The following is a 16507-nucleotide window of genomic DNA, read 5'->3' on the forward strand; positions in this document are numbered from 1 at the left end:
AAAATAAAAAATATTATTTTAATATATTTTTAAATAAAAAATATTTTAAAAAATGATAATTACCACTCTTCATTACTATTATCACGGAATGACAAACATCAGCATCCAGGGCACAGACCTCTGCATAGGCATTTCAAGATTTGACCCAGAACAGGGCTAGTTACAAGCTAATATCTGAGGACCAGAGCAGAAGCATACAGCTTCTTTTCCATATGCATACAAAAAAATGGCAGGTACATTATCAGCCCTTTCTGCTCTCTTCCACAAATATCTATCTCACAATTCCCACCTCACAATTATCCTTTAAAAGAGGCAATTCTCCCCCAGAATCCCACTAAGCACTTGATATTCAGTAGCAGTACTAGCTAGTACTCTATCTATAGCTATGGCTTCCAAGAAATTCATTGCCACCATTTTGATCTTCTCCCTTCTTTTTCTCTCAACATTTTCCAGTGCTTGCGATCCTTGCCACCCCAAGCCAAAGCCTTCCCCCCCAACAGCACCAACTTGTCCTAAAGACACGTTGAAGCTAGGGGTCTGTGCTGACCTCCTTGGACCTGTTAATGTTGTTGCTGGAACTCCACCTCGCAGCAAGTGCTGCAGTTTGCTTGAGGGCTTGGCTGACATGGAAGTTGCCTTGTGTCTTTGCACTGCCATTAAAGCTAATGTGCTTGGAACCAACTTGAACGTGCCCGTCGCGCTCAGTGCAATTGTTAGTGCATGTGGCAAATCCATCCCTCCTGGTTTCCAATGCTGATGAAGGATGATTCTGGCACTGGCCCGTATTATTGTTTCTGTTTTGGGCAGCAGCTTGTAAGAGCGGCATGTTGCTTGATGTATGATCTTCTAGCTGGGTTTAAGATCTAAAGGGTTTCTCGTCCATTCCAAAAACGTCTTAGAGGAAGGGCAGGGCTACATTATCTGTGATTTGTTCAAAAAACTTGGCAAGCCCGTTTGCCTAGGACTCGTGTACTTTTCTCATGTTGGTCGTAACTCCATCAATTTCTTCTGTATTATCTTGAATTAATTAGCCAGTTGGGTTTGGATGTGCTTTAACTAGACGACTCCTCCTCCTTTTTATTTTTATTTTCATAGAGGAGGCGATGCTTTTACTCTAACCATAATTTTAAAATCTATTTGATTATGAAAAGTATTTATGGAGTTCAAGAACTCAAAATTTTGTGTAAAAGATTTGGATTTAGAGATACATTAAATTTATAACTTAAAAAAAATGTCTTTTTTTTCCAAACCGCAGCAGCAGAAGAAGCTATCTAATAATAGTTAGGCAGAAATCTATATTACTAATATAAAATCTTTATTACATGGAATTAGAGATTCTCATTGATGAAAAAGTAAATCACTGGCAGAACAAATTTAAATGGTAAAAACAAATAATTCACTTTTTGCAGTACGGCTTTGAGATCTAAATGGAGAAATACCCCTGGACCTGGAGGCTAGTGCTGCCTACGAAGGCAATACATGGCGTCCTGGTATTAAAAAAAATAAAATTATTAATTAAAACCACGTTATTTTGATCTATCTAGTTAACCAAGTTATATAACCCAGGCCAGGTTTAATTGTTATAATCTAAGCATGAAAAACACCTTTGGCATGACAAAAAACCTTTGGTGCAGATACACATGTCAGGGCTGTTTATTTCTGACCTTTTAAAAGTAATTTTGAAAAAAAAAATTAATTTTTTTAAAAATTAATGTTTCTTTAATATTTTTAAATTATTTTGATATAATGATATCAAAAATAATATTTAAAAAATAAAAAATATATTATAATATACTTTTTAACAAAAAAATATATATTAAAAATATTATTATTACATTTCTAAACACTTTTAAAACCATTCTCAAAATATATATCATATTTTTAGATGATTCACTGCTGAACTTGAAGAGCAACTTCAAGGGGTACTGTGAAAATTGAAAAGCTAAAAATAATAAAAATATTTTATTTTTACTCTTACATGCATGTCTTGCATGCTTAAAAGGAAGTGATAAATAAAACGTCAATTTTTTTTTTAGATATTATTTCTATATTTTAAAAAAAAATCAAAACAAATAAAGTACGATCATAAAAAAAATAAACCAATTAAATATAATTATGTAAAAAAATAATATCAAACTCATTAAAAAAATATATAAAGTATTTATTTCTTTCACTTTTAACTTTTCAAATAACTTTTTACATTGAAATATACATAATAAAAAAAAACATATTTATACTATACAATTTATCTCTTTTAAAATAACATCTCAGATGTTCCAGTGGGACTCCAGCACATGAACAATAACCGTTGTTTCTAGCTCGCATGAATCAGTCAGAAAAATTACACCATCTTTTTTATTTTATTTTATTTTATAAACATGAAAATATAAATAAGTTGATATCTTATCCATCCACATTTTCGCTACAGGTTGTATATAAAGTTTTTTTTAACATAAAAAATATATTCAAATCCTTCTTGTTTTTACTTTTACTGTGATATCATGTTTTTTTGTAAAAATAATTTTTTTTTAAATTAATATTAATAAAAAATATTATTTTAATATATTTCTAAACAAAAAATAATTTAAAAAACAATTATTATCTGAATAGGTGTTTAATATAGTAATAAAGGTTTGTTTTTAAATTATTTTTTATTTTGAAATATATTAAAATAATATATATTTTTATTTTTAAAAATTATTTTTAATATTAAAATATAAAAATAATTCAAATATATATATAATTTACAACAAAAAATAAATAAAACAATTGACAAAACAATAGTTACATGGCCACGCCAATCGTCCCTAAATACCGAACACTAGTTTAGATTGCTTTTTTTTTTTTTTTTGTTTTTTTTTGGCGTTGTGGTGGCTGGAAAAAAATATGTAAAATTAATTTTTATATTTTAAATTTTGTTTGATATAATATTAAAAATTACTTTTTAAAAATAAAAAATATTATTTTAATATATTTTTAAATAAAAAATAATTACTATAATATATACCAGCACCGTACATAGAACTTTAAAATCCTTTTGACAGGAAGCCATGATTAGCGTGCATAACGAGGCAGAAGATTTATGACCATGGTAGTTCAACCAACTTTATGTACTAATTTTGTATTCCGAGCCAAAACAGTTACTCCACAGTTTAAATCTTGTTTTTCTTTTTAATTTTAAAAATATTTTAAAAGAAATTCAAAATATTTTTATTTTAAATTATTTTTATATTTTTAAATAGCTTTAATATGATAATATTAAAAATAAAATCCTTCTGACAGGAAGCATGATTAGCGTGCAAAACGAGGCAGAAGATTTATTACCATGGTAGTCCAACCTACTTCATGTACTAATTTTGTATTCCGAGCCAAAACAGTTACTCCACAGTTTATATCTTGTTTTTCTTTTTAATTTTAAAAATATTTTTAAAAAAATTCAAGATATTTTTTATTTTAAATTATTTTTATATTTTTAGATAGCTTTAATGTGATGATATTAAAAATAAATTTTAAAAAATAATAAGATATTATTTCAATATATTTTAAAATAAAAAATATTTTAACCCTATCACAGTACCAAAAATTATTTTATAAAGATGATCGAGAATACTGTAAGATGGATTTTAAGACAGTAGACAACATTTTCAATGATCTGAATGATAAAGAAAACTCTATGTTATTTTAAATTTTGAACGATTACATCTCAGGCATATACAGAGGCATTTGAGGCGTCCAGATGAACGACAACGGGCCGCCAGCTACCAGCCTTGTTGATTGAAGTTACAAGACTATTAAACACCCACAATCTACATAGAGATACCAAGTATTATTCATAAGGAGAAAAATCTAGATGAAAAAGGAGAATAAACAGTAGCTCGTGACAACGATTTAAAACCTGAAATTGATATTCAAATCATAAATGTCGGAACATTTATCATGGGAAAAGGCAACACCTGGAGGAGCCCCGTGGTTCGAAGAATTGGAGAGTAATTTTTTTCATCGTGCTATGAAAAGTCTACTTTAAAACTCTATATTGTGTACAGTACAATGTGCTGTCATGATATGATTCAATTGAATTGAGTTGTCCCAAAGCTAATTTAAATAATTATTAAAAAAATTTAAGAATAAAATAAAAAAATAAAAAACAATTTAATTTAAAAAAATTAATTTTATTATTCATATAAATAATTAACAAAGTCAATTATAACGAGACTTAATAATATACTAAGCACTGGATGTGTTGGGTTTGACATTAACCAGACTCATAGAAATTATTGGATCTAATAATAGTAATTTTAAAAAAAATTATATAAAATTATTGAGGAATTATTTCTTAACAAATAAGTGGAATATAACTCATAATATAATTTAAAATATTATAAAAGTAAAATTATATGTAAGTCCTTCATCTACATAAAAAAAATAATTAATGTACTATAAATAGATAATAAGATCTTCAAAATAAAATTTTATAATTTTCGTTCTCTATTTTAGAGTAAGAATATTATTATATTTTTTTTCAAAAAATATTTATTTAAATATCAAAAAGTTTTTACTCTCACAAATTTTTTTTTTACAAGTATTAGTCACAAGTAACCATAACCTACTAAGTATTACATATAAATTATCAACAATCGTAATAAGAGAAAATAAATAAAATTATTAGAATAAATTAATTATTCAATTCAAAAATCTTATTTATAAGCTATTTAGAAATTTGAGAAAGAAAATAATTAATAGTTTTATGGTTAATCTTTGCTTCTTAAATTTTACGTAGCAAATTTATGTAACTATTATGTGCGTAATTGTTTTTTTCTTTCTCTTGCTTAGGTTTTATTATACATATTTAACTGCACTATAATTAACCAAATTTATATATATATATCATTTCAGTTAAAATGAAGACCAGGTACTTGCTGTCCTATATATATATATATATAAAAGAAGATATCTCATAAATTTTATGTTCGTCATAAATTTTTTTATCTAAATAAGGTTAAACAAGATATTTAATTACCAAGAGTTAAAAATCATTTTCACTCCCACCCTTTTCCCTACTAGCTAGCTAGACTTAGCCACGCTGCTATATTTATATATATATATATATATATATATATATATATATATCATTTTGGTTAAAATGAAGACCAGGTACTTGCTGTCCTATATATTTATGTACACATGTATATCTCAAGGCGAGCACGGCTTGTGGATATGGGTCTCTTGGTGATTTTCCACGGCTTTCTTGAACTGTATATATTATCAATGGCTTTTTACAAGACTGGAAGACGGTTTCCATGGAGAAGAATTGTCACAAAAACAGTTCAAGAAAGCCCTGAAAAATTATTTAGAGGATCTAGTTGTCTATATATACGATGGCTGGCAGGAACGGCTCTCCAAAATATATTTACAACAAAATTCTCTGAATTCCACTGGATGGAATATTGATCCCTTCTCTTTGATGGCTTTCTTATTATCTTAATGCAGGCTCTTTGCCCATATATCTCTCCATCTCTCTCCTTTCTCACCTGCAGAGTTTCTTCTGATGCTGAGAGGTTGGTTACAGTACATAGCTTTGACAGACAAGCTCCTTTAATCAAATTATTCATTTACAATTCCTTTCTTTCCTTTCTAGTTTCCTCTCTATAAGTTGCAGATCACGAAAGAGAAGACAGATTGCATCCAGCAAATCATAATTCATGGGGTGCATGCATTTCGCTAGCTAGATTTTTGTTGAATTAATGGTAAATGAACTAGTACTGCAGATGCATGTGGGCATCTTTACATTCGAATTAGACTTGCGCTCGCAAGAGTTTATATATACAATAGAAAAACAACATCTTCAATCTAGATTATGGATCCTTCTTGATTAATATACATGTTTTGCTTGACTTACACATTTTGGACTTTAACTTGTTTGCTCATCCATGAGAATCCAATTTATTTAGCTGGAAAAGGAAGGAGAAGAGCGTTTTCCTTTTTATTTTTAATGGATATATTTTTTGACTTCAAGTTCTGTCATGGAGAAATGGAGAAACATTTTTTAAAAAATAACAATAAAAATATGATATTTGAACACGAATTTCATTTTTTATATTTTATTTTTCTAATTTTCTTGAAAAAAATACAGTGATATTCTATTAGGCCAAGTATCCACGAAGATATGACTGATTTTAAGTCAGACCATCTACTTTATTTTATTTTTTTTTGAAATTGAGGTTTGAAACTCTAAAAATTTTAAGTCAGACCATCTACTTTATTTTTATTTTTTTTGAAATTGAGGTTTGAAAATCTTAAATCAAATGCAGTAACGTAGATTTAATAAGATAAAAATATAATAAAAAAAATATAACCCTGGATCTCCAACGATCCATTTGTTTTTATCAAAAGAATTTCTAAATAGATCACAATTAACTGACCAGTCTCCTGCTACATTCACATGTCAGAAAGCATGCTGCAACTGAAGATCAATAGATATGCAGAAAGCAAATTAAGAGCTCATCACCTTTTCCACGCTTAATTAATCAATAGATTTGACTCATGTTTATAAATGCAGAAAGCAGCTTTTCCTATGAAGCAAATTCATTGTCCATGGCATTCATCATCTTCGCATGCAACAAGTTCCAGCATATATGCAGCATGAACACATGCCTGCGTATATGATTTTATCTTAGACGTTTGGAATTTCTTCAGAAGAGCAGATTTGCTTATGATCACATAAAGGATGCATGTGAAGTTATGTTTAATATAAACCTAACATGTGTGTGTGTGTGTGTGTTAGGGTTTTGGCATATTTGGGCATGTGTTATCAATTTGGTCAATTTTATATTGAATTATCATGATTTGTGTAGATATTAATTATTCCTTCGTTTGATTTGAATGTTATTATTGACCAAAACTCGTTTAAAAATTCAATTTTTGATATCTTGAGTCGAAACTTATATCATATATATACTAGTAAAAATTCAATCTACTATTAAAAAGAAATTTAAAATTTTTTAGGTCTAGAAGCATTTTTTTTAATGTTTCTTGAACATTAAATATAAAGAATTAAAAAATATAATTTATAATGATCTGAAATCTTGTTGGGGGTTTTAGAAAAATCATATAAAATTTATCTTCTTAGTCATAGCAAGATTTTCAAAATATTATTTTAAAAAAAATCAAGCTTATTTTTTTATTTTTCTAATTTATTGAATTTTTATTTTATAGAATATAAAAAAATACTTCCCAATTTCAATTCAAAGTTGATTGAATATTTTCATTCGCATTTATGAAAATATTAATTTAAAAATACCAAAATATGACAAATTTAAAGGGGGATTTTTGGTCATACCAATAGCAAAATCAAATGGTGAGATAATATTTTTCTAGAACATGATAATTCAAGAAAAATATTGATCAAATTAATAGTATAATCCTCAATTTACCACAAACTCAATAGTTTAAGGGAAACAAATATACCATTAAACCTATAAAAAATAGTTACGAATCCCCCCAAAGCTTGTTGTTTGTCGTTTTTTTATCAGCAATATTCTATATATGCTGGATCATTGATGCAAGACTGAAATTAAAAGGGGACTCGGAATTAAACCATCTTGTGATTTGTTAAAACCATATGAATGTTTAATGCGCCGAAAAATATTTAATTAACTACTTAGGGTAACCTTGAAAAGATCTCTTTCCATGATTAACTCTTGTGATCTCTCAATACATATAATGCAAGTGAAATTAACTATACTTCCAGCACGAAAATTTATTAATTCATCGATATATTATTTAAATTTGTGATCAAATAAATATATTATTTAATCAACATTGTTAATTTATATATCAAGTAGTAATGTTAATTTATATATCAAGTAGTAATTTATGGAGGTTATATTCATCCTTTGGCTCAACATTACCAAACATCCGGTCTTGTGTTCTTTGAAATGCAACTATGATGATTAATTATGACAATATTAAACATTCAGCAATGCAATTGAAATTTAAAAGAGATTGATGTTTATATTCTCATGTGTATGTTTATATATATATATATATTAGCCCCGTCCAATAAAATAAAATAAAATGGAAAGGGTAGAGTTTTTTTTTTTTCAATTGAAAAATTGTTAAACTGGTAGAGTTTTTTTTTTTTCAATTGAAAATTTGTTAAACTTAATAATTGATTTGAAAACTCGGATTAAGATTGATTTTGAATAAGATATCAACATGCATGATGAAATTGGATGAATTGATAAATTCCATCATACTAAAAAAAGAGATTTTAATAAAGATGTTCGATCCAGGGATCTAACAAGGCTTTTTAATGCCTGAATCAATGAGAAAGTTTATAATATTCACACTGCAAGTATGGGGCATCTACAATATAGAAAGAGATAATACAGGAAAAGAGAGAAAATAATGAATTAAAAAAATACTTCTTAATTATTATTATTTTTACATATTTTTAGTTGAAATGATACGATATTCTCATAGATTTTGGGCTAATAGCACAAACAATTTTTTAAAAAAATTAGTGAAATAATATAAACACACGAAAATTTTATAATTAAAAAACATAATATTAAATAATTATTATATTTTAAAACCTCAATAGCTACAAAGTTATTAATTAAAAAAAAATTAATGGCATGTCGTGATTTAAAATTAAGGAATGATAAACTATTGCACTTCAGGATCTTGACATCCAGAATATCATATTAGAGTTAAAACACACAATTTATTATGTTTTTAAATTATGTTTTTCCTTTATTGTTATTATTTTTATTTTTATACTAAGTTAAAAAATTAATTTTTTTAACTCATTTTTATTGTTATTATTTTTATTTTTATACTCAGTTAAACAATTAATTTTTTTAACTCATTTTTATCTATATTGTTATTGGCTGTCATCTAGTGTTTGATATTATAATCATAATTATTTTTTAAAATATTTTAATATCATATTAGAGTTAAAACACACAATAAACTAAAAATATATTATTTTATTATTTTTTTAAATTATGTTTTTCCTTTATTGTTATTATTTTTATTTTTATATTAACTTAAAAAATTAATTTTTTTAACTCATTTTTATATATAGTGTTATTGACGCTGTCATGTAGTGTTTTATATTATAATCATAATTATTTTTTAAAATATTTTTTATTTAAAAATATATTATAATATTTTTTTATTTTTAAAAATTTAATTTTGATATTAACATACTAAAACAATTAAAAAAATTAATTTAAAATAAAAAATATTTTGTAAAAGATTTACGATGTGAACACGAAAACAAATATCTGTTTGCCGTTATAACTAATCTGCTGTTTTTCTATTTTTTAACTTCAAATTAGTGTTTTTCTTTTTTTAAAAAAAGTTTTTAAATATTTTAATGTGCTGAAAAAGAGACACGAAGAATCTAATTGAGACAACATAGCACCGTACAATTTAGTGAACTCGATACTGACGACTCTGTGTCTTTCCCTTTTCCTTCTCCAGAGAAGAGAAAAGATAAAAGAGACACAACAAACAAAAGAAGAATCGAAGCAGGCAGGAGGTGTGTATTTCACACGCTACAGTGCTACACCACACTCTCTGCTCATTATAGTCACGTTTACCTTGCCCCTCAATTATTTCGCTCCATCGTCGTCGTTTATTTCCAGAAAAAAAATCCGATTCATGAAATAAAATTGTACGATCACCTTCTGGCGATCTCTCCGGTTCGTGTTTCTCCGATCTCAACCGGAGAGAAAGATACTTTTTGAACACTGTAAATTGAAGTTTTTATTGCGTGATTTGTTGATGGAATCAGAAAGATCATAGTCCATTTCCGCTAATCCCTAGTTTTTAGAGGGGGGGGGGGAATTCTCGAGAGAGAAAATGATGCAGAGGCAGCGGAGTCCACCGAAGCACAGGCACGACGGGACTTCGCCGTTGCCGTTAGGGATGGATTGGAGTCCTCCGCCTCGAAAATGGGTAAAATTGTCAACGACTTCAATTTCTGCATGTTCAATTAGATAATTCGTTTTCATTTGAGTTTAATAATTTCTCTTTTAGTGGACTTGCATGAATTTTATGTTATTTTTTTAATTAAGTATTAGCTCAGGATGGACTGGTAAGTTATCGCTGAATTGCGATTTGATCGATTGATCTTGTCAACACCGAGTTTGATTAGGGGGGTAATTAAGCTGCAATTAGAATTAATTTATCTGTCTTTTGCACATGGAAAATGATGATAAATCGTATGGAAGTTAATTTATGCGAAATGGACTGGCATTCTATGTGACATCATGCAGAATCATCTCATTAATTGTATCGTGATTGGAAGAACTCTGCGCATTTGGAATCATTATTGAAAGATCTCCGTGCATTTAATTCAGTGCATGATTAATTAGTTGATTTAATTTGGCATGTGTGTTATATTTTGATCACGCGTATTTAGTGTATTTAGAAACATGGATAGCTCCGTAGATTTAGTATGGCATTTGAAAGAACTTGATGCATCTATTAAAGCAAATATGATTTCTGGCAATTTATTCGTTTAATTTTGCTGGCCTTTTCATTGTTGGAATCAAGACTCATGCTTCGGCCAGTAGTACAGCATGCATGTGTCAACCAGTCTAGAGATTGTAAATGGAAATGGTTTTTATTAACCACAAATTATGCTTAAATACCTGATGAGAAATATGAAATATTTAAAGAAATGTTCTTTACGGAGAGAGGGGTAACTATATTTGCGTCTCTTATGTAGTTTTTGGTTTTTCACTTTCTTGACTCTGGTATATTCATTTCATTTTTTCTCAGGTTTTCTTTCATAATTGCCCTGTCATTTGCTATAACAATGCAATTTAGTAGCTATAATTCTATTTCCGCTTGCAATAAAAATTTTCAATACATGGAAGGATAAAAAATGTTCTTTTGCAGAGTGGGCGAGAAACCGTATGGCCCCATGATCCTAGAACGGGATGGAGTTACTGTGTCACCATACCATCCTGGGTCGTGCTCCCAAAATCAAGAGATTCAGATCCTGTAGTGGTACTCAAATTGCATTACTTTATTTTGTAATGTAAATATTATTCAGATCCAGTAATGGATTTGTTGTAAAATACTTTAGATTGGTTATTTATTTTTAGGATGTTCCTAACAATATGGACAATTGGTTCCATGGTTTACCTTACTTTAGGGAAAAACTAGTTGAAGCTTCCAAATTATGCTATTGTAGTGAAAGAAGTTAATGGCATTCCTTGTTTTTCTATTTGCATAATTCATTCCATCAGTGCAAGAATTACTTTATGTTCTTGCTATATCAGTGTGTTATATTCTTCTGGTCAAAATTACCCTCATTAACTTCATATATCCAAATTTTCTTTTTTTAGGAAGTGCATAATATGTAAACATTATTTTTGATTAATTCCTTTGCGAAATGCTCATTTGAGTTTGGATATGTGTATCTGCATGTTTTGCGCACACTTCTGTGTATATGGTAATGTCTATGTGCCAGTTTCAAACATCTTATGCTAACATTCTTAAGGGACAGTTTTACAGGGTTCAGGTGGGTGTACAATCACCAGAAGGGGCTACAACCATCCGTGGAGTGTTGAAAAGATTTAATGATTTTATGAAGTTATTTACCGATGTAAGTACAAAATTTTTATTGCATTTTATTACATTAATAATTTTACTTTGTTAATTCAGTGTACTTGAATTACTTAATGCATCAGGCATTCTTTATGGGAACTAAGTCTTGTCCCTTGCCTTGAGTGAGTACCTGTAACTGTATAAAACTGTGAACAATGCTCTTATATTATTTGCTATCTTTTACAGCTTAAGAAGGCATTTCCCAGGAAAAATATCCCACCAGCTCCACCCAAGGGACTTCTACGTTTGAAAAGCAGGGCACTCCTGGAAGAGGTACAGAAAATGATTGGACTTTGTTACTGCATCTTTTGTTTTCTTTCTTTAGTGGTGCAGGTGGCATTTTCTTGTATCTGTTTTCCTATTATTTGTGAAACACAAGAAGATTATGTTTTGAATGCCATTTTTTTTGTGCAATAATTGCTCTTGAATTTTGCTTATTGTTAATGCCACTTCATTCTACAGAGCAAATTGCCATAACTGTTGTGTAGAAATCTAAGCTGATAAAATCTTAACAAAATTGTTTGGAAGAATTTTGTGTTTAAGTTGCTGATTTTGACATTGTAGAAATCAAAAGGTATATAATTTTATATATTTGCCATTCTTGCATAGTAAACACTTATTTTGTAAGCTAAAGTTTTCACTATATTGCAACTATACCAAAATCCAGCTTACAAAATAAGCGTTTAATGAGAACTTTATTTTGTTCACTTGTAACTGACTAATATTCTTAGAAGACTTATTTTTGTTGCAGAGAAGGTACTCTTTGGAGCAATGGATGACAAAACTGCTGTCTGACATTGATTTATCAAGAAGTGTGGCAGTGGCATCCTATTTTGAATTAGAAGCTGCTGCGAGGTCTTGTATGTGTCATTGTTGTGCATGAAATTTACCTTAAAACATCTTAACTTCTTTTGTAGTTATGGTGAAAGTGTATAATCTACTTGAGTCTCAACTCTTTGAGGGTTTTTTCCCCTTAAGAATTGAATCTTGCTTAACATTTCCTACCAATTTTTTCAGCATTCCAAGATGGAAATCAGCAGTCATCAGAAGCAAGTCCTACCGATGATGGTTCAACCTCCTCACTTCAGATACCTCCAAATTTAAGCTCTTCTCTTGCTACCAGTTCATCAATTGCATCAGATTATGGCAGTGATACTGTTTATGAGACGTCTGATCTTGGAACACCAAAGCTAGCAAGAGATGGCAATTTTGGAATTGGCTTGGGGGATCTAGCACTGGATGAAGATTTGACCGGTCCAATAGGAAAACTTGTGAAGTATGGTATGACGAGCATTGATGAGGGACTTTTTATGGGACAGACCATTCTAGAGCAACTAGAAGGTTTTCCTAGGCATACACCACATGGTGGACATATGAACAATGTTATAGGGAAAGATGGTTATAATGGAAATGCATCTAAAGCTTCATTTCTTACTGGAAATGGGATGGAACTTTTCTCTGAACCAGAGCCTGGTAAGGTATTTGGTCATGTTAGAAAGTTATCTTGTGATAGCGTTGAAAGTGATGGAAGTTCTCTACGAGGAAGTGAAATATCAAACTCTGGGATACCAAATTCATCTGGTGATGGATATCTTGACCTTTCAGGAGTTGCTGAGATTTCGAGTTCTACAGAAATTCTTGGTAATACAGAACTGCAGTTTTCAGGTGATGCACACATAGTACTTCCTTTGGATCAGCGTCATAAAATGAACAGGGTTCTGTTAACGATGCAGCGGAGGCTAGTCACAGCGAAAACAGACATGGAAGACCTCGTATCAAGATTGAATCAGGAAATAGCTGTAAAAGATTACCTGACAACAAAGGTATGTCAGTGTTAATTGAATAAGCTTTCCAGATGCCATCTTTTCATTGCATGTTTGAACGGATGCAATTTGGACTTCTTGCTTAATTCTGCATGACAGTTTTAGGGTATGCAAGAGTATAATAGCTATTAAACTCTCCAAGATCCAACTTTTGACATGTCTTTAGATGTTTCACTCCTGCACCAGACTCTGTTATTCTTTATATTACTCGCTGACTGGGTCTCTTCAGGTCAAGGATCTGGAAGTGGAATTTGAAACTGCAAAACAGAAAAATAAAGAAACCATGCAGCAAGCTATTTTAATTGAGAGGGAAAGGCTTACCCAAATGCAGTGGGATATGGAGGAATTGAGACGGAAATCATTGGAAATGGAATTGAAATTGAAGTCGAAAGAGGTTACGTATTAGCCATCATTCTGGTTTTGAAGTTCCTTTTTTGTTTTCTTTTATTTCCTTACTTTCTTTTGGAAAGTCCCCACGTCAATGGAAAGATGGTCCTTTCATTGCCTTAAATTCAAATTATGATTCATGTAACCATTACAGGGTGAGCAGCGGAGTACAGAATTTCAAATGGCACCTACTGACCATGAAAAAGACATAGCACTTGAGGAGTTGGATGCTACTAGAAAGCAACTGGAGGAATTGTCCAAGCGATACGAGGAGCTTGAAGCGAAATCAAAAGCAGATTTTAAATTTCTTGCTAAAGAATTTAAATCCCTCAAAAGTTCCCAGAAAACATTGAAGCAAGAGCTTAGTCAATCACTGAAGGAAAAATCTGAAGTTGAGGTAGTATATCATTTCTATATATCAAGTTTTTTAAACAAATTTTCTTCTTATGGGAAGCTACATCATATAATAACAACTCACTCAACTAGGTAGGTCCCAAGTCAAATTTCAAACACATCGCTTGCTTCTGCTAGTTATCATGTCCCAAGTCAAATTTCAAACACTATTTTTTATTGAATTAAAATATTAACTAATTGATTTTGGAAGTATATCTTGCTTTTGTTCAGTACATAGATATGTTTTACTGCACCATCAGTCATCCCAAAAGTCTTGCTGTTATATTTTTTTTATTGTTAATCTTGCTGTTATGTCTATTCCTTGCAGTTGCATTCCTGAAATTTTATCATTTTTTAAAAAAATATTTAGACTCAGAATTGATATTTTGCATTTGAACCCAACTGCTAGCTGTGATATATATTCACTGATTCTATGCTATGCTTTGTTTTTTCAGAAACTTCTTTACGAGGAAAGAGAAATGAAGGAGCGTGAGAAAATTACTCGGAAGAAACTGCTACATGATTGCAGGATCCTGTATGACCAGCTGCAAGAATGCAACGGCAATTTGTCCAGTGAAGATAATTTTATTGTGAACTCTTCTCTGGGAGATGCTTTAGATTTGCTGACCACATCTGATGATCAAATCAGCCATCTACTAGCAGAGGTACTTTTTATTTCCCGTCTATATCTCATTGCTAAACATATCTACCAAGTACATAGATATATACACACGCACACATATACATTGGCTATACAGAATCTACCCTGCTTAGGACCGTTGGCTTTAGGTTCTTGTCATTAGTTAAAATGATTCCTAGACTTGATCACCTCTACTAAGACTATCAAAGCTTTATTAACTATTTGTGAGCGCATTTTGAATATAAATTTAAAAGTAGGTTTCATTGATTCCTTTTCTATGACTTACCTTCAACGTTTTCCCCCAAATTATTGATTAGGCACAACTATTATTTGAAGATGATGCTCCTAACAAGGATACAAGAGCAACAGATGATGAAGTGAGGGAGATGCTGGCAAATATCTTCACTGATAATGCTAAGTTGAGGAAACAGGTGAACTCTATTATGCGTCATGCTCTTAAAATGGGCAGCATTTGTAGGAGTAGTAATGACGAGGCTCCTTCAAGCAATAATCTTGATGTAGAAAGATAAAAGGTATAGTCGAACACTGTTAACAATTTTTTTTTTAGTAAAAGGCTTCTTTCGAGACCATACTAGCATTACAGGTAATGGATAATCTGTTTTGAACAGTTTCATCTCGCAAAATCAGCATTTAAATTCGTGTAATTTTGTGGTTTCACAAACAGTGGACTCAAATTTCCTTTTCCAGTGTTGTATCTTTTATATTTTGCTGGAATAATGAGAGTTAATATTATTCAAGGAGCCAAATAAAGAGATTACATGCCTGTTTTATTACTGTTCAAACTTTCCCTCGTATGAGAATCTCTGTATGCACACCCATTATGTAGATAAATAAGCTGTGCTTTCGATGCAAAAAATTTGGTCCAAGCTGTAATTTCTCATTTCTCATGATTGAAGTGAATTTCGCTCCAATTTCACTCCAGATTCTAGAGCACGTGGGTTAGGGTTTCAACACGGATCTGGCAGGCTAGGAAGGTCAAGATTTCCACCAAAAATGGTGACCGAAGCCTGTATCATAGGCTGGGTCAAATGGGTCAAAACCTAGCATTTGATTACCGTCACGGTATAAGAAGATGGTGCCAGCTCAGTTACCATCGCGGGACAGAAAAGATTGAACGGTGAAGACACAGGAACATGTCTCATGTGATTCTTGTTTTGAAAGTATAATTGACATAACACGTTTTTATTCTCAATGTCTTCCTTTTCTTCTCTTTTCGAAAAACATGTTTTTCATTCTCAATGCGTATGTATATTTTTTTTATCCTGAGATGATCAAACAAACATTACCTCGCGGTCATAAACTCCGTCAACCATCACTTTAGCAGGGTACAATAGCAAGAACCGAACCAAGTCAGGATTGGTGACCAAATCTCTGGAAGAGCAGAAACGGGAATTGTATTTTCAGTCACCATGAACAATCTCACGTCTTGAGTCGATTCTAAGATGCTTGATGGCCAAAACGGGCATAACATGGCTCTATGAACACATAAGATGATTCATTCCATCTTTTATCAAGTGGGGGCAAAGGCCTATAAATGGGAGAAAATAGAAGCAAAGAATCTCAACTTTCCATCTAAAGTGAACCCCACACTCCTGTTTCCTATCCATGTTTGTTC

General features: G+C 30.5%; 2 protein-coding genes across 5 annotated transcripts; both read left to right on the top strand.

Annotated features, from left to right (window-relative positions):
* The first annotated feature begins 290 nt into the window (after positions 1-290).
* Positions 291-1059, top strand: LOC105136139 (14 kDa proline-rich protein DC2.15-like). The gene has a single exon (XM_011041358.1). The coding sequence runs from the start codon at positions 386-388 to the stop codon at positions 755-757; it is 372 nt and encodes a 123-aa protein (XP_011039660.1). The 5' UTR covers positions 291-385; the 3' UTR covers positions 758-1059.
* An 8351-nt stretch (positions 1060-9410) lies between these two features.
* On the top strand, positions 9411-15668 carry LOC105136140 (cingulin-like protein 1). 4 transcript variants are annotated; one of them, XM_011041360.1, is made up of 11 exons: positions 9411-9966; positions 10915-11025; positions 11528-11626; positions 11815-11901; positions 12380-12488; positions 12646-13038; positions 13069-13451; positions 13681-13845; positions 13993-14235; positions 14687-14896; positions 15189-15668. In XM_011041360.1, the coding sequence occupies exons 1-11, from the start codon at positions 9871-9873 to the stop codon at positions 15399-15401; spliced, it is 2109 nt and encodes a 702-aa protein (XP_011039662.1). In that variant the 5' UTR covers positions 9411-9870; the 3' UTR covers positions 15402-15668. The 4 variants fall into 4 exon arrangements, with proteins under 4 accessions (XP_011039662.1, XP_011039661.1, XP_011039664.1 ...); XM_011041359.1 differs by having other exon boundaries at positions 12646-13451; XM_011041362.1 differs by lacking the exon at positions 9411-9966 and having other exon boundaries at positions 10939-11025; positions 11536-11626; positions 12646-13451.
* The last annotated feature ends 839 nt before the right edge of the window (positions 15669-16507 follow it).

Source organism: Populus euphratica, unplaced genomic scaffold (genome assembly GCF_000495115.2).
Source record: "Populus euphratica unplaced genomic scaffold, PopEup_1.0 scaffold51.1, whole genome shotgun sequence".
In the NCBI taxonomy this organism is placed as follows: Eukaryota; Viridiplantae; Streptophyta; class Magnoliopsida; order Malpighiales; family Salicaceae; genus Populus; species Populus euphratica.

Coding starts and splice junctions, on each gene's coding strand:
- LOC105136140 (XM_011041359.1), top strand. CDS start 9,871: ATGATGCAGAGGCAGCGGAGTCCACCGAAGCACAGGCACGACGGGACT. Junction 13,452..13,680: donor AAGATTACCTGACAACAAAG/GTATGTCAGTGT, acceptor GGGTCTCTTCAG/GTCAAGGATCTGGAAGTGGA. Junction 13,846..13,992: donor TGAAATTGAAGTCGAAAGAG/GTTACGTATTAG, acceptor TAACCATTACAG/GGTGAGCAGCGGAGTACAGA.
- LOC105136139 (XM_011041358.1), top strand. CDS start 386: ATGGCTTCCAAGAAATTCATTGCCACCATTTTGATCTTCTCCCTTCTT.